This window comes from Suricata suricatta, chromosome 16, assembly GCF_006229205.1.
Source record: "Suricata suricatta isolate VVHF042 chromosome 16, meerkat_22Aug2017_6uvM2_HiC, whole genome shotgun sequence".
NCBI lineage: Eukaryota > Metazoa > Chordata > Mammalia > Carnivora > Herpestidae > Suricata > Suricata suricatta.
In genome coordinates, this window is record NC_043715.1 from 8,664,649 (window position 1) to 8,686,588 (window position 21,940).

The window sequence follows — 21,940 nt, forward strand, 5'->3', positions numbered from 1 at the left end:
TGCTGAGCGAAGTAAGCCAGGCAGAGAAGGACAGAAACCATATGTTTGCACTCATTGGTCTAGCAGGAAAACAAGAGAGACCTAATGGAGAACCAGGGGGAGTGGAGGAGGGACAGAGAGTTGGGGAGAGAGAGGGATGCAGAACTTGAGAGACTATTGAATGCTGAGAATGAACTGAGGGTTGAGGGGGAAGGGGGAGGGGGGAAAAGAGGTGGTGGTGATGGTGGAGGGCACTTAAGGGGAAGAGCACTGGGTGTTGTACGGAAAACAATTTGACAATAAAATATTATGGAAAAAAGAAATACATCACTGAGGGGCACCTGGGTGGCTCAGTCAGTTCAGCGTCCGACTTCGGCTCAGGTCATGATCTCACGGTTTGTGGGTTTGAGCCCTGCGTCAGAGCCTGCCTCTGATTCTGTGTCTCCCTCTCTCTTTGCCCCTCCACTGCTCATACTCATACTCTCTCTCAAAAATGAATAAACATTAAAAAAGTTTTCCTTAATATTTCAGTCTGGGATGGTGGGGAGCGGGGGTGAGCCTGGGGAACCTTGAGAACAAAGCAAACCACACTTCTTGGGTGTGGAAGAGGCAGGCTCGGGGAGCCAGCACAGCCTCGTGACCGGGCAGGAGACGGGGACGCAAACTGGGCCTCTGCCAATCACGCCCTTCACTGAGGAGGTCTTGAGATAATCCCTGGGCTCTATGAGCCTCAGTTTCTTCATCTGAAACCAGCGATGATGAGCATGCCTACCTGCAGGGTGGGATCAATGAGTAATGGATGTATGACGTAGGCCGATGCCCGGCACTCAGAAGGCACGTAACACATGTGAGCTTCTGGCACGAGACCTCCAGCGGTTATGATTTTAATAATGAATACGACCGTCATCGATACCATCAGTACTACCACCCCGAGATGTGTCGCTCCGATCTTCAATTCCTTCAACTGTAAACTGAAGACAGACAGAAAGCAATCTGCACGTTCCCAGTATGCCGTCGGCGCACCATTAGCTACTTGTTTCTCTGAGGCAGGACCTCTCGGCGGAGGACGTAAAATGCACATGGATGCCACTAAAACTCCCCAGCCTGCTATCTGCACTAGTGGCCGATGAAAACCATACTCTCAGATGCATTTGCCTCCAGGAGCAGAGCAGCGGTGAGGCTGGGGGTGGGTGGGGACCATGACTTCTGGAAGCATCCAGCATCTGCCCATGGGCTTGCGGTGACAGAGAGCTGTGGCGTGGATGGTTTCACACGGTCCTCGGAACCATCCTGTGATGGGGATAATTTTATGTCCCGTGTTTTACAGATGAGGCCACTGAAGGCCAGCAAGGAGAAGCCACAGCCCCAGGATGACGCAGCTGAGTCTTGGCAGACCTGGGAAAGCCACACGGCCCTCTTCCGGCTCTCCTACCACAGTTTCCTCACCACACACGGCTATTTTCTGAGTTGCCAAGCAGAGGTAAGAGATACTATTATGGACTGAAAGTCTGTGTGTCCCCAAAATTCCTGTGTTGAAGTCTTAACCCCCACTGTGATGGTAGGAGGAGGTGGGGGTCTCTGGGAGGTGATTAGGGTTACGCGAGTTCTTGAGTATGGAGCTCTCATGATGGAATTCGTGACCTGAGGAGGAAAAGGAGAGGCCCATGCCCTCCTTCTCTCCACCAAGTGAGAATACAGTCCTCTGAAACCTGGACGTGGGCTCTCACCAGCCACCGAACCTGTCACCAGCTAGATCTTGGACTTCCCAGGTTCCGGACATTCCAGACTACGTGAAACAGATGTCTGGTGTTGGAGCCACCGTCTGTGATGTCTTGCTATGGCGGCTGGGGTGGACCAAGATGGCAACCAACGTATAATGTACGGGCAATGATCTCACACATGTGTCAGCTGAAGGACACACCAGAGGACAATTTAGGAAGAGACGCCGATCTTTGTGTGACCTTGTCTGATAAACCTGATGTTTCCACTTCCCCAGATGGCCTGTAGGATGCTGTTCTCTCTGCCGTCGGGACAAGGGAAACCGAGGCCCAGAACGAGTGGCTGTGGTAGACAGAATAGTGCCCCTCCCACAAGAGATGCCCGTGTCCCAATTCCCAGAATCTGTAAGTGTGTCAACCTACATGGCAAGAGGCAGTTGAGGGATGTGGTCAAGGATGTTGAGATGGCAGGATTATCTTGGATTATCCACATGTGTCTTATCGGATCACAAGGGTCCTGGTCAGAAAGAGGCAGGACGGTCAGATTAGGGGAGGACACGGTGCCCAGGGAAGCAAAGTCAGTGAAGGAGACAGGATGCCGTGCGGCCATCCTTGAAGATGGAGGAAGGCCGTGAGCACGGAATACAGGCGGCCTGTTGACGCTTAAAATGACAGGAGACGGAGTCTCCCCTGGAGGCTCAGAAGCGACCAGCCCTGCTGACCCCCTGACCCAGTGAGACGGATTTTGGACTCATGACCTTCAGAACTGACAGAGAATAAACATGTGTTGTTTGAAGGCACAACGATCTTGATTATTTGCTGCCACAACAAGGGTAAACTAAGACCGCGACAGAGACAGAATTCACACCCAGAAACCCCTGCGGACTCCAGAGCCTCTGAGGGTCCTATTCCCCACGCCTCGGCTGAGAAATGCATGAAAACAGAAGGCAGGGGCCTCCTGGGAAGCTCAGTGGGTTAAGCGGCTGACTCTTGATTTCAGCTCAGGTCATGACGTCGCAGTTTGTGAGTTTGAGTCCCACATCAGGCTCTGCAAGGACAGAGTGGAGCCTGTTTGGGATTCTCGCTTTCCCTCTCTCTCTGCCACTCCCCTGCTCACACATTCTCTCTCCCTTTCAAAATAAACAAACTTAAAAAAAAATTTAAAAACAAAAAAGAAAAGACAAGAAAAAGTAAACGTTCCCCAGTCAGAGTTGACGAGACGAGAACAACCCAAGAACCTGGATATATTCCTCTCTCAGGTCCCAGAGATTGAACAATCTTATGGTGTATCTGTTGTTTTCTTGTCCTTGTTTTTTCTTTTCCCTTTTTTTTTTTTAACCTCTCTCTGCCTTGTTAAAAAGAAAGCAGTTCTAAGACATGATACATGAATACCTACTGCATATAAACAATATGGAAAAAGTGAAAGAATGAGGAGAAAAGGGAACAAAATAAGAGAAAAAGGAGGAGGAAGAATAGATACAGAAATGAGGCAAAAGGAAGAACAACACTAAGATAAAGTAAGAGGGAAAGTTAGTTCCCGGAGAGGTACTATATGGTACTATGACTTTGCTGAATAAAGGGAAAATACACTAAAACTTTTTGGCTTTGAGCTCCCTGGTAGCCAGAGCAAAGATAGAAATGCTATGAGATATGATACTGACATTTAAAAAGAAGTTGGTTGTTCTGGATAAGTATACCTTTTCTCGTCATGGGACCTCAGAGGAAGATCTCCCTTGAGCATTCCACGTCCTAACGCCCACTCTCTATCCCTACTACCCGACTCTTGTGAGAGAGGGACCAGATTGTCAATGATGCTCACCTTCTTGACTATCTCTAGCACATGGAACTTCCCCCATGGAATTCTCTTTCTTTCTGAGATGGTCAACACTGGCTCTGGGGAATCAGCGAGGGGTCGGTCACCAACTCTGTCCTCCCACAGCCACACTTATCCCCCTGGGAAAAGGGGCAAACTGCAACTCACCTGTGCCTTTCCAATAGCTTGGAAAGAGTCAAATTCATAAGTGTAGTCTCTGTTAATTTTTATTATGGGGAAAAAACATCCCCAAAACTAGTGACTAAAAACAACCGTTACTTGGGACACCTGGGTGGCTCAGCTGGTTAGGTGTCCGACTCTTGGTTTCAGCCTGGGTCGTGGTCTCACAGTTTGCAAGTTGGATCCCCATGTAGGGATCTGTGTGTTGATGGTGCAGAGCCTGCTGGGGTTTCTCTCTCTCTCTCTCTCTCTCTCTCTCTCTCTCTACCCCTCCCTTGCTCATGTGCTCTCTCTCTCTCTCTAAAAATAAACAAACTTAAAAAAAATAAAACAAAGCCAAAAAAACAACAGCTTGGGTTGAGCTCCGCTGGGCAGGGCAGCTGGCTCTTGGTTTGTGCAGTGTGACCACATGGCCACATGTCCCTCCTCACCCAGCATGCAAGCCTGGGCTTGTTGGCACTCAGATGCGGAAGCTTCTAGAAGCATCCAGTGGGCAAGAGCACACACAGAGACACTTTGCAAGCCTCTGCCTGTGTCACATTCACACATGCCCCCACAGCCCAGGCAAGTTCCACGACGTGTGCTGATTCGAGGTGTGGAGAAACTGACCCTACTTTGGGGGGTGGGGAGCCTAGGGCATCGCCATACAAGGGAGAAAGAAGAATTGATGGTCACTTCCATCATCTACCACAGGCTTTAACTGTTGGCATCTGTGGAGGTACCATCTGCCGACCAGGGGACCCTGAGCGACAGCGCCCAACACCATGGGATATTACTAAATCCTGTCACTCATCAGGTCTCTTTGATTATTCAATATTGTTTAACCCAAAGGCAGGTGGGCAGGAGAGAGATGGCCTCCTAAAAGCCCTTCAGTTCGAAGAGACCATTTTTAGGCTATTTTTCAACAGAATAATGATCAAAGAAAGTAAGCACATACACGTGTGCATGGGCGTGCATTTACACACGTGTGTGAATGTATCCTAGACACAGTTTCTTCGAACTCTCTTCAACACAGGGCTTGTTCAAGTTTTTGGCATTGTTCAAGTTTTGGTGGTTCTGTTCCGGAACCGCTGTGGCTTCCATGGTATTTGGCGCCTTAAAAATAAATAAATAAAATAAAATCAAAAGAACGTTTCGGGAGGGCAGCACTTACCCCATTCACAGGGAAAACAGACTGGAAGGCAAGTATTGTCAGAGTGTTTTTGCAACTGCCATTTTCAGCAATATAAATTATGATTTATTTTCCCACGTAATCACCTTGATTGCAGACATCCTTTTGGTGAAATCGTACTGCTCTTGGCCAGCTTTTTAAAGCCTCACAAGACAACTTTCAAACCTGATTAGTATGTATGATGGGGAATCAGATACATTATATTTAGCTTGAATTGCCGAGTGCCGTGGGTGCAGAGAGAAAAAGCTAGGGGGAGGGATGGGAAAAAAGGAAAAAAAAAAATAAATAAAGAACATCTGTAGTCGTTTTCAGAGGGATCTGCGCGGCACGCGCCAGGGTAAGGAGCAGGTACGTGGTGTTCAGGCGCAGTGTCCTCCTGTCCTTAACCGATTTTGTGTCAGCTCCTTGTCTGCGCTCCCGAGGCATGTGATATGATGACTACATGCAGTGCAGACACGGGTTCTTCTGTGAGGACGCTGAGGTCCGTCACTCCCAGCAGAGTGTGTAGAAGACTATGATGCATCATGCGCACACACCTCCCGTAGAGTGACCCGCTCAGTTCAACCTCGGTGGGTGCAGTGACCTGAAGGAAGGCGCCCTGACTTGGTCTGAATATCTATCCCCCAGCTGCCGTGCGGTGTGTGATGTGTCCCCAGGACAAAGGTGTCAGCGGCCACGTGAGCCTCGGGTCCAGCACACAAGACAAGACGGCAGGTGCACAACCCCAGGGGGGCAGGACTCCTTACTTGGACACCTTAGGTGTCTGGTTTGCCTATTCCTGGCCCTGGTGAATTACAGATGCCTCGGGGTAAGTAAATTAAAACAGTACTATCAATACAGCATGGCTGCCTCAGCGAGCAGAACGTAGCCTTCCCGTGGGTTTTGGAGATAAAATGAGATTCCAGAGAAATTCTGCGTGCGGATCTGGAGATGGAGACAACGCTCCCAGACTCTTCCAGGCCTGTGTTCCATTTGCCATCGAAGAATTTAAGACGCCTGTAATTTCTAGAGTGCCTGGATCAAATCTGGGGCTTGCCATCTAATTTGATCTGACTCTCTATCCAGAGAAAACAACGATGGGAGGGGCACTGGCTGAGAGCCGACCATGTGCCGGAAAGGGGCTGATGACTGAACAGCCCTTTACTGCTGCCTAATCATTACAGCAATCCGAATAGTAACCGATGGGGACATCGAGGCACAGGGACGACCACAAGTTGAACCAGAGGGCAAACTTTTCTGACTCAGCCCCATCTGCTGGTAACTAAAGATCCTGAGCCATATAACCCCTCCCTCCAAATCCCCATTCTACATCTTCTGGCAAAATCACTTGTCTTGTGTGGCTCACAAGGGAAGGCATGACTGTTCCTGATCAAATCTCTGATTCTACCCGGAGGCCCTACCTAAACTTCCTTTCTTCCTGTTTCAGATCCTCTTCACGCACTCCCTTTCTCTCATTCTATACCTTGTGCCCCTGAAAAAAGTCTCTGGAAAGGTTGTTTTCTGTTACTAAAAAAAAAAAATGTGGCTTTGGTCAGTAGAATCCTAAGGTGGCCTACAAGATGCCTGGGCCCTGGCCTTTCTCAATTACTCCATCAGTCACGAATCTGGGTACCACTGGGAAGGGATTTTGCAGATGTTAATTAAGGCTCCAAATCAGCTGGCCTTAACATAAGGAGACTATCTTAATCACATGAGCCTTTTAAATAGGGTCTAGATGTCAGATTCAAAGAAAGTCAGAAGGAGAAGAAAGAAAAAAAAGAGAAAGTGAAATTCCAAGCATGGAGAAGAGTCAATGCACAAGACAGTCTCTGTTGATGGCCTTGGGAATGGAGCAGTCACATGGTAAGGAATGTGGGTGGCCTCTAGGAGTTAGGAATGGCCAGCAGGTGACAGAGAGAAAGTCCATAGAAGGCCCATTCTCACAACAGCAAGGAACTGAATTCTGCCCACAACTAGAATGACCTTAGGGGTGGATTCTTCTCAAGGACGTCCAGAAAGGAATGCAGCCTGGCCAAACCTGGGATTTGTCTTTGCAAGGCCCTGGGCAGAAAAACCTGTCACACTGTGTCCAGATTCCTGACCTACAGAACCACGAGCTAATACATGGGTGTTGTTTTGTCAAGTTTGGGATAATTTGTTACACAGCAATGGAAAACAAATATGGCAGCATACCACAAGCCATCTTTAAAATAAAATCATTCTGGGGTGCCTGGGGGACTCAGTCAGTTGAGTGACCCACTTGGCTCAGGTCATGATCTCACAGTTCATGGGTTCATGCCCTGCGTCAGGCTCTGTGCTGACAGCTCAGAGCCTGGATCCTGCTTCAGATTGTGTCTCCCTCTCTCTCAGCCCCTCCGTCCCTCATGTATGCATGCACTCTCTCTCTCTCTCTCTCTCTCTCTCTCTCTCTCTCTCTCAAAAATAAATATTAAAAAAAAATTAAAGAAATAAAATAAATAAAATATAAAATTAAACTAAATTAAAACATTCTTCCATTTACTTCTTTGGCTTTCAGTCACTATGCATGCAGAGTATAAAATTTTTTTAAATCTTTTTTAATGTTTATTTATTTTTGAGAGACACAGACAGAGCATGAGTGGGGGAGGGGCAGAGAGAGAGGGAGATACAGAACAGGAAGCAGGCTCCAGGCTCAGAGCCATCAGCACAGAGCCCAACATGGGGCTCTAACCTATAAACCACGAGGATCATGACCTGAACTGCTTTAACTGACTGAGCCACACAGGTGCCCCGGAGTATAAAATTCTTAACACAGGAACCCAAGCACCATGGCTGTCTTAATTTTTTAAAAATAAATTACTAAAGACTTAGTTCAAGATAGTACTTATCACTAGTAATCCTCATGGTAGTAATATGACACTGCAGCCTATGAATCTAGATCAGCCACTACTGAAATAACTTTTCTGTGCCATGTATTACACCAAGTTGAGTAAGAAAGCTTTCAGGCCAAATAGAGCTCAGAATTTACGCTACAAAAGGTACCGTTTTTGGTGGCACTCATTTATTCTAATCTACTACATGAAGAAAAGCTCTACCATGGATATTTTTTTGTATCAAATGTCATCTAATATAATCCCCTGAACTGCACAGAAGATAGAAAAAGGCTTTGCAAATTTCTTCTTATAACCCAAATTACACACACACACACACACACACACACACACACACACACACACACATACACACACACAAGAGAGCCCTTCAATGCCACCAATGTCTCTGAAGCATGGTAACGGCAAACTCCCGAGACGTTGGCTGTTTTAGACCAACTAGAAAAATGCAGATTCGGGAGGAAGCTGGGAGCTGGGCTTTCTGCAAGAGATCGCAAGCCAAGCCATAAATTGAGGTAAGGTATGAAATAAAGGGGGGAGGGAAGAGGGTGGAAGTTGTGGCTTTGTGCCTGTACACTTGGGGTCTGCAAGATAAATGGGCTAAGGCTTTTCCTGTCCATTTCTGCTACACATTCACACGATTAAAGTCATTAGTTAGAACACTCGACCAAGAAGCTACTGAGAGAATGGGGTCTCCCTTAAGGAGGAGGATTAAAGAAAAAGAAGGGCAAAGGAAATCCACGTGGAATACACAAAAATGTACGCACACTAAAAACCAAGCTGCTGGATGTGTGTTAATAGTTCTGCTTTAAAATCACATGCTACACTCACAGTCTCTGCATTCTGTGAGCTTCAGTAAGAGACGGTATCACCAAGGTGATACGGCCGATGCTTGGTGGGGAAAGGGGAACATGGAGCGAAGTTATTCTCATCAATTCACTGGCTGGCTGATGTCTTACTCCCCCTCTCTCCACAGTAGGATGTCATCTGTGTGCACCCGCCTCCGCTCAATCGGTAGCCACGTCTTATTTCCGCATCCTTCCTTGGCTTTGATCTCCACTGTGTCTGGCCTGGACTACAGAAGAGTCCGCCTGCCACCAGCCCTGCCCCTTACAGGTCCGTCCTTCTCCCTGAAGCCAGAGTGCCCCCTCTAAATGCACACTCGGTCCCCTTATTATGTGCAGGATACCCCAGTATCCCTAAACCTTCCCAGACCCTTCCATTCCCATGATAAGATCCAGAGCCTTGCTGGGATTCCCAAGGCATCTGGGGATGTTATCCTTGGGAATCCAGGGTGGCCACCGTCTGCCTGCCATGCTAGGCTCTGCCAGCCAGACCCAGGTGTCTTCTCCTTCGGGGGCCTGATTTGGAGGATGCCCAGGAAGTGACGATGAGCATCCCTCGTCTTGGGAGGGATGACGGCCTGGGGTGGCCGGCAGAACGGTAACCAGCCATGATACAATCGTGGTCATAGAGGATAATATGAGAACAATGGTGGATGGAGGGTACCCAACCCACACTCCAAATTTGCAGGGAGAGGGGGTTTCGGGGTTCAAGGCAAGTCTTCTGGAAGAGTCAAAGCCACTTGGAAAAGGGGAAAAGAACACTGTAGGTAAAAAAATCTGTATAAATAAGACCGGGCCTTTCAGATCTGACACCGGGGAAGCAAGATGGTGGACGGCCAATGAATCCGAGGCCTGGAGTCAGGGAGGCCTGTGAGGTAGCATGGGTGTGAATGGGCTGCTCATGGATTTACGCAATTGCCATGCAGAGGTTACAGATTCCCAAGCCTGGGAGGCCAGGCGGTTTCTACAGTGAGTGAAGTAGGCCTGAGGGACCTATGGAAAACCAGTGGGCACGCACCCCAGCGAGCGAGAGGCAGCCCTGCTCACATCCAGCCTGCTGGTCCCACTCGCAAGCACAGGCAAATGATGCCAGCCTGGTTTTCTCAGGAGAAGCAGGAACTCCTGGTTGTGATGTAATGTCTCTCGATTTGTGAAATGCTGGCAACTAAGTCATTCTATGAAGGAAATAAAAACCTAGCAGTTCCCCCAAGAAAGACATCCGCAAGCCATACATTGGCAAGTCTTGGGTTAGGAGCTGGAAATGAGGAATGGAGGGTCCAAGTGCTGGGAGATTTTTCTTGCTTTTTATTCACGGATCAGAAGGCAAAAGTGAGGGAAGAAAAAGCTGATTCCTAGGGAGGTGGGGGCAACCAGGGCCCAGAGCAGCGCAGGGGGCGGGAGTCAGCTGGACCCTTGGATCGGCGCCACCACTGGCCATTCATTCACTGACTCAACAAACACTCATGGAAGACCTACCATGTACCAGGCACTGTTCCAGACTCAGGAAAACCAACAGTGGGCAAACCACTGCCCTGAAGAAATGCACACGCATGGCCTCTTTTCAGGGAAATGAAAAAAAAGGCGGGGGGGGGCAGTTTTCCATGGATCTAGCAAAGGCTCCAAAAGACACAAGCTCCCCCTTTTTAGCTTCAGTCCTAATTCCTTTTTTGAAAATCTCACAGGACATAGGACCTGAAGGTGGAGGAGGCCCTGGGGCTCGGCTCCCTTGTTGTCTGCTGGGTCTCCAGCTTCTAGAATAGTGCCTGCACCTTAGCCAGCTCTCAACAAACATCAGAGTCCGCTGGACACGCTAGGGCTAGAACGTTAGCACTGAGATCCCAGAGGGGGAAAAAAAATCACTTTAGATTTTTTTTTCCACATTAAAAGAACTTCTCTTCTGCCTTTGGATCTCTACTTGATGGTTGACAGATAGAACAGGATCTTCAAGGCAAAAAATACATCCTTCACTCTGTGAACAAGATTAGGCATTCAGAATAGGTGGAATCAAAATCTCGCCATCGACTTCAAAATAATAGAGGAAAAAGGGGGTCCATGAGCTTCTGACAAACTTCCTTCCACATTTCCATCACGTAGGACAACTCCTCTCTTCTGACTTTACCATAATGTGTCTCAAACTTTGCCAATCCCAGGGAAAACAAATAAAAATCAGTGTCACACAAAATAATACTTCACGTGGGGTTAGCTGGAGTCTCTCCCCAACACAAGCTGGGCACTGGAGAGCTGCTTCCATTGATTTCAGGGACCCTTTCGGATGCCTCATGACTGCACCCTCACGCCAGGACACTTCCAATCGCGCCCGAGATAAATGAATCACCTCAGAGATGGGAACAGACCGTTCCATCATAGAAATTCCCTGAGCGTTACTGGGGCTCTGACCCCACAAGAAATCAGCTCCCTACAGGTCTCGATGATAAGGTCCCCTCTGCCTCACTGGAACCAGAGCCTGACGGCGAGCCGTATGTTACCAAGAGCTGGTCACTTCCATACCTCGTTGGGTCCTTTTTTCCTTCCTTTCTTTTTAAAGGAGGTGGTAGGAAAGTACCCTGTTTATTTCCAAACTGCCTTGCATCTGATTTGCAATAGGCTGGCATTTGCTGTTAAAGCAGAAAATTATAAGGAGGGCCTAATTGACCCTCCTGTGTCTTTGAAAAAGCCTGTCTGTGGTCTCTAATTGACCCTCTAGATACCTACGGAACAATGAATGAATCTTCAGGAAATAATGGAGGGCGATGATTAATAGCCTGGGTCTGGCTGGACCTCTGCCTCTCGAAGCTCTTCTCTCTGCACTTTGCTTCCTCCCTCCAGGACACTCGAGTCCCCGGATTTCATAAGCAGAGATTTATTATTATCGCTGAATAATAAATACCCTGCAGTCGACGCTTTAAAAAAATCGGACACATCGCGATTCTGAAGAGATTGGGATAACATTTATTTAAGCTGGCGTCCTCATTTTTCACCGTGGCAAAGCTCGGAAGAGTCTTCCTCTGGTAGTTGTGGGCAAGGTCAAAACCGGAGGCTTCTCTGAAGTTTCCAGGAAAATAACTCTAAATGTAAAGTCCTTTGAAATTGTCAGACTTTTTTTTTCCTGCCAAAGAGTGACTATGCCCCCATTCCGTCTGGTGCAGGTGAAGGCGGCGGCTCAGGAGGAGAGGAGGGAATGAGGGCCATAATAATAGTGGCAGTGGAGAGTGGCATTCCTCTAGTAATGGCCCCTCATCTACATTATCTTGAGGATGACTCACAAAAGACCCGAGATGCAGACAATGCAATTATCCCCTTTACTCGGATGAATAAGCTCAGGTCCGAAGAGAAAAAGTAATTTGCCCAAAGTCACAGAGTCCAAAGTTCCAGTTCTGTACGCTTCACAAATTTCAATAATTGCACCCAATGAACAATATTAAGAAAACAAGAGGGCACCTGGGTGGCTCCATCGGTTAAGCGTGCAACTCTTGGTTTGGGCTCAGGTCATGATCTCACCATTCAGGAGTTCGAGCCTTGCGTCAGGCTCTGCACTGACAGCGTGAAGCCTGCTTGGGATTCTCTCTCCCTGTGTCCCTCCCCTGTGCTCTCTCAAAATAAATAAACGTTAAAAGAAAGGATAAGAAAAATGCTTTGAAAAATGGGCAAGAAAATAAAAGGGAATGTCTTCCCTTTCTTTTAGCTTGGCTTAAAAATACTTCCGTTCTCCAGACAGGGTAGGAAGGCCTATTTAAATTTAGAAATATGTATGTCTCCAGAGGATTACAGAAAGCCAGAAGATTTTTTTTCTATGTTTTGCAAATTCACAGCACTCACTATATTTATAATTAAAAATTATTAAAACAGAAAGAGGGAAAGAAAGAAACAAGGAATGAGGGAGAGAGATAAGGAAGGAAGAAAATGAGCTACTAAAACGTTCCTCCCAAATCCTCCTTCACTCCTACTGGTGTCTCTGTCTTCCTGAAGACGTTCGATGGCACGGGAGCCACAAGCTGTCAGCCAGGCCCTGCTGGGTGCTCTGGGCCCCTTTTCTTCTTAGTCAGTGCTTTGTGGGAGAAGAGACTGCCTACGCAGCAAAATTAATGCTCGGGTAAGGATTCCAAGTCCCGTGCAATCCACGGGTGCTCCCTGCACCAGGGCCAGCTTCCGCCATCTCGAGGCACCGGGCCGCCACTCAGCATCACGGGCTTCGGGTGGGCAGCGGGCATCACGTCTGGGAGTCACTTCTGGGAGTGACTCACAAAGAGAGAAGAAAGGAGCTGAATAATGAAATCCGTGTACACGGGATGGAGGACTGCCTTAGGTGCCCTGGACAGTCCCATGCACGGGTAGGATTTTAAAGGCCAACGAGATGGTCCTGGGGGTCTTTTGTCCAGACACAGAGCCCTCTCAGGGTTAGGAGATTCCTCAAGATGGGGGGAAACGCCTGCATCAGCACACTTTTCAAATGCCAGCCAGCACTCCAGAGCCCACCCCCCACCACCTCCACCATGGGGCTCCTACACCCTGGCCACCATCCACCCCCCAATCACCCTGTGGCCAGGCATTAGGCAGCCCCCAAAATTATGCAAACTAGTGACTCCTAAGCCTGCTTAGCCTCCTTCCCTGGTCCTCCCAGCAGAAACCACAAGGAAGGCTCTTGGAGCCTCCTGGAGCGGACCCGTGTGACCCCAAAGCACTGTGGGTCCCCTTTCTCTTGGGATCTGCAAGTATAACAAGCCATCTATTTGGTGACAGGAGTCTCCTGACCTCCACGCCTGGGCACTGATAAGGCCTACCAGAACAGGAAGGAAAGGAGAAAGGGAAGGAAGGACAGGGGACCTAGGGAAGGAGAGAGAAGAGAAAACAGGAAGTTAACTAAAGAAGGACTAAAGAATGGATGGATGATAAGGAACCTGCTTTTCTTTTTGCAGACAAAGCACTACGGGAGTTGCAGAAAAGACTCCTCTTGCTCGGGGGACTTGCGCACTGGCGACGCAGGTGGCCTGTCCGCCCTCCCACGAGACCCCGTGTTCTCTGTGTCTCCGACCACAGCCGCCTTGCGCAGGAAACCAGCAGAGAAGCTCACTTCCTGTACGGCTGACAGTGAACATCCAATGTGCAGCCAGATGACAAAATACTATCACACTACAAACAGACCCATACAAGTCCTTTTTAAAAGATGCTCAGTGTTTTTATTAAGATTCAGAGGCTACGGAGCATGCAGATGTGCCTTCCCTTCCTAGATCCCAAATAAAACACCCTGTACGGGAACAGATGGCCTTGTGTAAATCACATGACAGTTTACGGGGTAAGACGCCTTCATCGGAACAGTATCAGGGTATCGTCTTTCTGGGAGGGCAGACCAGGGTTAGGAAAATCTGGCTTTAACTGGAGGTCACACTTACACGTGAAATTTCAGGTCCATTTAAGGAGTGCCTTGATGGGTGGGTCACCCCACCAGTGAGCCCATCATTTTCCTTCCAGAGGGAGCCCCAGGGAATGGGTCACAAAGTACATCAGGAGGCCGAGGATGGCTAGGTCCCACCAGCAGCTGGTACTAGTAACACAGCCGGGGGTCCTCTCCGACGCAGCCCTGGGCGTCTCCCCATGATCATGACCACATGGAGAAAGAGGCCGCTTCACAGACTGGAAACCACAAGAGTGACACACCACCTGTCTGGGCACCTGCCCCTGGACCGGGAAGGGTGAAAGCGGTTTCCATTTATTTTGACGTCGAGCATCAGATGGAGAGCAATCACATTGGTCTGGTGGAAGGAGACGGAGCTGGCTTTTTCATGGCTCCACGGAGGACGGGCCACTCACTGCTTCCGGACCTGAGCGGTGGTGGCTAGCGTTTGCTCCCTGCTGAAGGCAGCCACCGTCCAAAGCAGAGTTGCCGGGAGCAAATAGCTACCTCCGTGTATTCATCCGGCTTAGGAGGATTCCTCTCCTTTGAAAGAGTGCCAGCAACAGATTGCCTCAGCCCTCCCTCCCTGGAACATTCTAGCACTTGCAACAACATGATGGATGCTCCGGTCTCCAAGAAAGCAGAGAGACCATCTCCCATTCTCTTACTATACTGGGTCAATTTTGAGGGTTACCATTTTCAATATATATGAAGAAATACGAGTTCAAATGACCCCCAGCCCTCTGCTCTTAGAAAACCCCAAGACCATGATCCACACGTTTAGAAGACAGGCCACCTAAAAAACGCCCAGGGAAAAGACGAAGGTTTCTGTTTTCCGTAGGTTTCTTCCAAAACCAATAGCATGATTCATTAATGCCTGCATCACGGAATACACTTCTGCTACTCAGCCTAACCAGGCAGGATTTGTCCTCAAAAGACATCACGATACACCCTTCTAACCGATTCATCAATTAACCCTGAGGCCTCCAGCCAAGTGAGGAGGCATACCGTCTCCCCGATGCCTTTCTTTTCTCTTTATCCTTAAAAAAAATGAGGTCAGCCTTCAGCCCCTTGGTTCCAAGTCCTTATTCCAAACTCTTGATTTTTCCCCTAAGTTGCCTGAGTGTGGAGAGCATCATGTCCGCACTGGCTCTGGTTGTGGCTGCCGTTCCCAAAGGAGCCGCGGAGGAAGATGTTTCACCAGAAGCGCCACGGTTAACAAGAAATCCCAGAGCGCGGGCTCGGTGTTATGTCGGAACGAAATGAAAATCCAAAAGACAAGCACGCGTCCAAGATTAGAAACAGCACGTTTTTAAACCACAAAAATCAAACAAAAATGATTTTTTAAATGACATCTCCCAAACTCAGGCTCCAGGGGCCAGCAAACTATGGCCTGCAGGCCAAATCCTGTCCACCACCCATTTCTGTAAATAAAGTTTTATTAACCACACATCCACGCCCACCTGTTTACACGGATCTATGGCTGTTCCTACAATGCCTCACAGCTCATCAGTGGTGATGAAGATCCGATGGGCCAGGAAGCCCAAAATATTTATTTATTAAGTGGTCCTGTCCAGACAAAGTGTCTAGACCAAAAATCGGTTTCACTGACCCTCAAATTCTTAGGCTGGCTTTGTCACTTTTTGATTTTAAATGAAATGATCACATAAGAGCATTTGAATGACAATATCAATGAATTATTACTTTGGAGTTAGGAAAGAAGAGAAAGCCAGAGAACTTTTAAAGACTCATAACTATTCTTTTTGAAATAAAAATTAGATATATACCAGTTAACCGAATTCAACCAGGAATATGTACTGAACATGCATCATGTATCGGTGCTTTTAATGGGCATTTCCCTTGGTTGTGAGGAAATAAACCTTTCAGTTCTTTCCTTCTTCCCCCCCGCCCCCACAATCCATTATGCCCTTGTTTACTTTGCCTGGCCAACTGAAAAATGCTTTCAAGAGCCCCCGTCTCTGACAAGTGTCCTGCCGGACACAGGTGATGCACACATATTGTAGGTATTTGGATCACTCGGGTCATCTGTGAGCAGTGCATGTTACCGGGAGGCTTGCTATCCAAACGGTAGGATTAAGCCATTTAGAATATACTAGATTCCTATAATACGTAGTGATTTTGTCCGTGTTGTTCGGTTTTATTTCCTTGCCCAGAATGATTTCCATTAGCTGGCTTGCAGATTAGCCAACCACCCCATCTCCTGACAGGAGCTCTTCGATCAGATGGTCTGGAGCGGCCCCATGTCTCGCTGCTGCCGCTGCCAAGGGACTGATTTAAGAGATGGACAAAAAGTAGACACAGAGAAGTCCAGATAGTGTGATTAATGGTCGATCCAACTTTCTCTGAACCGCATATCATGACTTAATGGGAAACCCTGAAGAGATTAAAGGGGGGAATTACATTACCATGAATAATATAAAAAAGTGATATTCTGTCTAAAAAGCTTTTGAGTGCAAGTGACTCGAACAAATATATTAACAGAGCTTACAGCAGATTCAATCAGGTTGAACGTTCCCCAGAATTTATTTTGAAATAAGCTTTATATATCTGAGATGTGAAGAATGAATCTATTCATGACGGGCAGGAAAGCTATTAATATGCAGATTTTAATTCTGCCTTCGATTCTGTAGAGTTTCAATTGTCCCTCCCTTCTACTGGCTACCTCTTCCCCACTACAGATATAGTACACCCCCCAAAATCTCAACGCCCCAATTACGCTCTCACGAGCTAAGATTTATTTCCCTCACTTTAATCTAATTTCCCCAAATCAGTTCAAATTTGCATTATCCAGGAACCAATAATGCTATTATGTTCAAATGTATGACCTATGTCACTCCAGTCCATCCATCTGTCCGAAACCCTGATTTAGGGGTACAACTGGGAGTCAAAACTCAGCAGTAAGATAGAACTCTGCTTTATAAAAACTAGGTGCACATTAACTTACAATTAAGCCACGATGTTCATGAGGGTACGGTGTATGATGGGTTAATGGGCTGCAACCAAAAGGCAAAAATTGAAATGAAGGCGTTTATTTTTGAACCAACAAACCTGAACAGAACCACTACAATACGTCCTATTAGCATTCCAGTTATTGGGCAAAATAATTTCATCCCCAAAATTAATTAAATATATTGGAATGACCTGGAATCATTTCTGTGGCAAGCGGACGGAACAGCACTGCATGAAAGGCAAACTCATTTACAGCCAACTGGCCCATCAATTCCTTGACAGATTATGTTTAAGTTGATGGGAAGTGAAAGCTAAAAATATGATTCATCCAATAAGGCGGTGATGTGCTCCAAAGGAGTTTGCAAAGCAATTTTGAAAATACACTCTGTTTTATTTTATTATTACTTTAAAAAAAATTCGGGATTAGAATGCCTTTGGGTTGAGATAAAAACTATGTTGCAAAGTTCATCATTTAGAAATTTCTGATTCTGTCGTGAGTTATCCACATTTTATTTTCCTAAGCAATCTGGATTTTTTTTTTTTTTTTTGGTGACGAAGATTAAATAACATGTAAGACAAGTAGATGGAAGGAATGAGGGCCAAGGGCTTTTGCCACGTTTCTGAAAGCGAATCAACAGTTCACTCTTGGTTTAAATCAGGTCCGCCATCCAAGCCTTTCTAGATCTGCTAATGAACAGGATGTGAAAGTGTAGGAAGCCCTGAGCCAGGCTCCATGATCAGTAGCACCATGAGTGCTGGTGACTATACCTTGAGGCATAGGTAGAGGGCACCTACTCTGTCACTGACAGGCTGTGTGACCTTAGACAATGCATCAAGCCCCTCAGTCCCATTCTTTATTCATCTATAAAATGGGGACCATGTGCCCTCTTTCACATGACCGTTGTATTAAATTGAAAGAGCTGACACACATACACGAAGGACTCCCCATAGGGTCTCCAGGGAAATGCTCTGTAAAGGTTAGTGTCACCCCAGCCCCATGGGCTGGCTCTGGCAGACAGTCCAAAAGGTCTGGTAGTACTCACTTTTTCTAGGCTTTTCTAAGTAACATGTCAACAGCTTGTCTCTTTAGACTGAGGTTCTGCGCTACTGCGCAGAAAGAACCAGAAAGGTCTGCTGAACATACAGATTCCTGGACCCCATCCAGGATGTATCAAATCGGAATGACTGGTAAGCAGGGCCCAGGAACAGATAATTTTTAAACAAATTCCTAACCGAGTCTTAGGAGCCCAGGATTTTGGAGAATTTCTCATTTCAACAAATAGGAACCAAATGCAGGATCACACACCATCACTTCTGGAGCAAATTAACTGCTGTTCCACAACATTAGATATGATTTTACGTGAAGGGAGTCAATCATGGATCCAGAGTTCTTTTAGACAATCCCTTAGCCTTGTTTTCTGGGAACATGCCATGCAGGCCGCCCTTCAGTTCCTGGAACTGGCTGGAACAGGAGCAAGCCTTCAAGTCCTGGTCACACCTCCTGTTGGCTCTCCTCCTCGCCCTAAGCCCTTCCCCTCCTGCCTACACTCCTCTTTCTCCCTTTCACACGTCAATCCCAAACCCACCACCTTAGGGAAGCCTTCCCCACTCCCTAACAAAATTAGAGTTACCCTTCTAAGCTGCACGAGGACCTTACACCCCTTGTCACAGAGTTAACCATCTTCTGATGATTTAACTCAATGAATTTTTAAAAAATGTTTTTTATTTATTTTTGAGAGAGGGAGACCACGTGAGCAGGGGAGGGGCAGAGAGAGAGGGAGACACAGAATTCGAAGCAGGCTCCAGGCTCTGACCTAGCTGTCAGCACAGAGCCCGACACAGGGCTCAAACCCACAAACCATGAGATCATGACCTGAGCCGAAGCCGAACACTCAACCGACTGAGCCACCCAGGCGCCCCTGAATTTTTTTTTTTTTAAAGACTGCCTTCTCTTCTTCCAATAAAACTGATGGGAGGTAGGGACTTGTTTCTTCCTTATTTGCCATAACTTCGCTCATGGCCAGCATGGAGCATGGTATGGACTGAACTGTGTCCCTCTCAAATTCATACAGTGAAGTCCCAACTGACAATGTGACAGTATTTGGAAACAAAATATTTAAAGAGGTGATTACGGCTAAATTAAGTCATGAATGTGGATCCCTAATCCACTCTGACTGGAGTCCTTGTAAGAAGAGGAAGGGACAGTAGAGATGTGCCCAACAGACAGAAGGAACACAAAGGAAGACACAAGGAGAAGGCGGTCATCCCTAAACCAAGGAGGCAGGCGTCAGGGAAAGCCAACTCTGCCACCGCCTTGATCTTGCACTTCCAGTCTCCCTCCAAACCAGTGAAGACACAAGTTCCTATTGTTTAAACCCTCCAGTCTGTGGTGTTCTGCTGTGGGGACCCTAGAAAGCCAATACCAGGCCTGTTCCATAGTAGAGAATCAGTAGCTAAACCATGGCCAACCACGACCAGGAGGCCTCCCTGGGTTCTCTCCACTCGCCCTGCACCTGGGGAAATGAAGCTGTTGAACTTTCTGTGACTGGATTAAAAGAAACAATCTGATGACATCCCATGAGCAGAAGACCATGGTGGTCCTGTGGGTACCTGATTCCTGGAAGCAGGGCTTGGAACCAACAGAGAATCCCTGAGCTGGGACCTGGACTGTCACTTAGGGGGACTGTCACTTAGGGTACACAGCTCTCCTACAAAACTTCTGACTCTGGTAAACTGCCCCGCCCTGCCCAGAATTCGGCCAGTGGGAAGGAAGTCACCACCTACTCAAACCACCCTCTGGAGTCCTAGGGACTTAATTCCCTAGGGGACTCAGCAAACGCTGGTAATTTGTGGGTATCTCCTTACATTGAAAGAGAATCCTTACGGTGAGGATTGGAGCATACTTCACATTTACTTTGTGGTCTCCTTCGAGAAATAAACTCATTTTTAGTAATCTCGTTTGAATCCACCATGCGTTGCAGTGAGCTAGAAAAAGGCTCAGAAGCCACAGCATCCTGTGTCAACCATGGCTCTGCCACTCATCAGCTCTGTGAGCTAGGCAGTCACAAAATTCAGTCAGCCACGGTTTCCTCACTGGCAAATGAGCAACCATTTACTTTGTAAAACAGACAGGATGTCTATTTGGTAAGGCTGTTGGAAGATTAAATAAGATAAGGGATGCAAAGTGCTCAGCACCATGCTGCCAATAAATTGTAACGATGATTGTATTCTTATTAAGGAGTCAGATTTTAGTATTAATAATTAATATAATAAATGTTAGCAATCACTGAGAGATGTCTACTGTTTAACAAATATAACCAAGAGAGAACACTAGTATTAGTTCTCTGTTGCTTTACCAAAACATTTGCTCCCAGAACTCAATTTTTTATTCATGGAAAGGAGCTTGTGCTAGATCCTGGCCAAAATAAGCCAATAAACTCAAGGGTATTTTGAAAGGGAGAAACGCGGGCTTCTGCTTACTGTAGGAGCATCCAAGCCCCATGACGGGAGGCTTTGAAAGTGACGAATGGACGTCTAGGTAGGGATTATCTTTCATCACAGCGCTCCCACAATAATCTCTGCTTTGACAAGAAATTATGGCAGGCTGCTAGAACATTCGTTTATTGATGACTAAAGTATCAACTGTCCTTGATACAAATAAACAGGTTTCTGAATCACAAGCAGTGAGACAGGGCACCCACAGGGCCCTGGGGGCTGTGCAATTTATGGGCATTCAATTCTCATCAATGTATTGTCAGTATATCCAAGGCATCTGACAGGTTCCCGTTTCGAGGATGGATGCTCTTTCCACAACCCAAAGAGCACACAAGAAAGGTAAGGCCTCAGCCTTATAGGTTTGAAGTCTCCATTATCACCAAGGATTTAATACTGGGAACTGTCCTTGGCCCCGGATTTTTCTATTCTAGGTCTTTCAGAATTTGGTGTTCAATATAGTGCTGAGGACAGGATTTGGCAACCATTGGAAAGTTTCCATGATAGGGTCCAGGCCTTCTGGCCGAGGTGCTGGTGGAGGTTCCAATAACCAAGCAATGACCCTCTGAGTTAATGCTGAAAAGGAGGGGCCCTTCTCACATGCAGGGAATTGGTTACCAATATGAAAGCCATGGAGGACCCCAGACAGATGCTGTCAGCTGCCTGCTCAACAGCCATTACTCCTCCCTTAATCCTTGATAACAAATGCCCAGCCCCCACCCCCAACCAAAAAGAAGTCCTGACTTATGGGAGACAGTCATGGCAGTCTTATTTCCCTGGCTGAGACACGGGCAGGTAGGTGATGCCATCTTGGCCAGTGCATCGTGAGAGGGGGTTCTATGGGCAGAGGCGTCTGGGAAGGTGTTCTTCAGTCTTTCAAGGGTCCCTGACACAGGCCCCCTCTTATCTTTTGCTGCCTCTGGTCATTACTACGTGCAAGTGATTCCTGGGACTTGGCAGCCAGTTTGTGCCTTTGAGCCTGCCCGAGAGGGTAAACCGGAGTACTGAGCAGTCAGTCAGAGCTAATCCAGGTGCCTGGCCGTGTTTTTAAGCCCTTACGTTAACCAAACCTGACACTGTTTGAGCTCCAGACTTCTTTTGATTTGAGGTAATATATTTTGCTATTGTTGTTGTTCAAGTTGCTTTTAATGGAGTGTTCTGTTCCTCACAGCCAAAGGCTCCCTTCTTAATATGATGTCACCTTTCCTCCAAAGCTGAAAATATTACCCTCCATTAGCCCCACTACCTGTAATTACACAAAACACTCACTTCCTCAGTGGAAAATACTCAGGTGAGGAGTAGCAGGAGTGGGCATCCTAATTTAACTTGGTTGCATTTGATTATTGTTTTCTTCTTATCAAAGATCAGAGGGGCAGGGTGATAAGAAAGGAAAGGCAAATTGGGAGCCTAGGATACTGTCAGCAGCATGAGCCTGTGCACAGAAGCATGAGCTGGCACACACTACGGACTTCCAATGGCACAGGACTTGGAAATCACACAGATTCCTGGGAGGAATCCAAAATGTAGAGGAAAG

General features: G+C 47.2%; 1 protein-coding gene across 12 annotated transcripts in view; it reads right to left on the reverse strand.

Moving 5' to 3' along the window:
- WWOX (WW domain containing oxidoreductase) overlaps positions 1-21,940 on the reverse strand; it is a 923,424-nt gene that overhangs the window by 532,342 nt on the left and 369,142 nt on the right. The window contains exon 9 of one of the 12 annotated variants that reach the window (XM_029926481.1): positions 16,079-16,339. The exons of 10 other annotated variants lie outside the window; for them this stretch is intronic. In XM_029926481.1, the coding sequence (XP_029782341.1) occupies positions 16,286-16,339 (54 nt within the window). In that variant the 3' untranslated portion in view covers positions 16,079-16,285. Of the gene's footprint in view, positions 1-16,078; positions 16,340-21,940 lie in introns of those variants that run through there. One more of the 12 variants, XR_003904118.1, reaches the window with a different exon arrangement.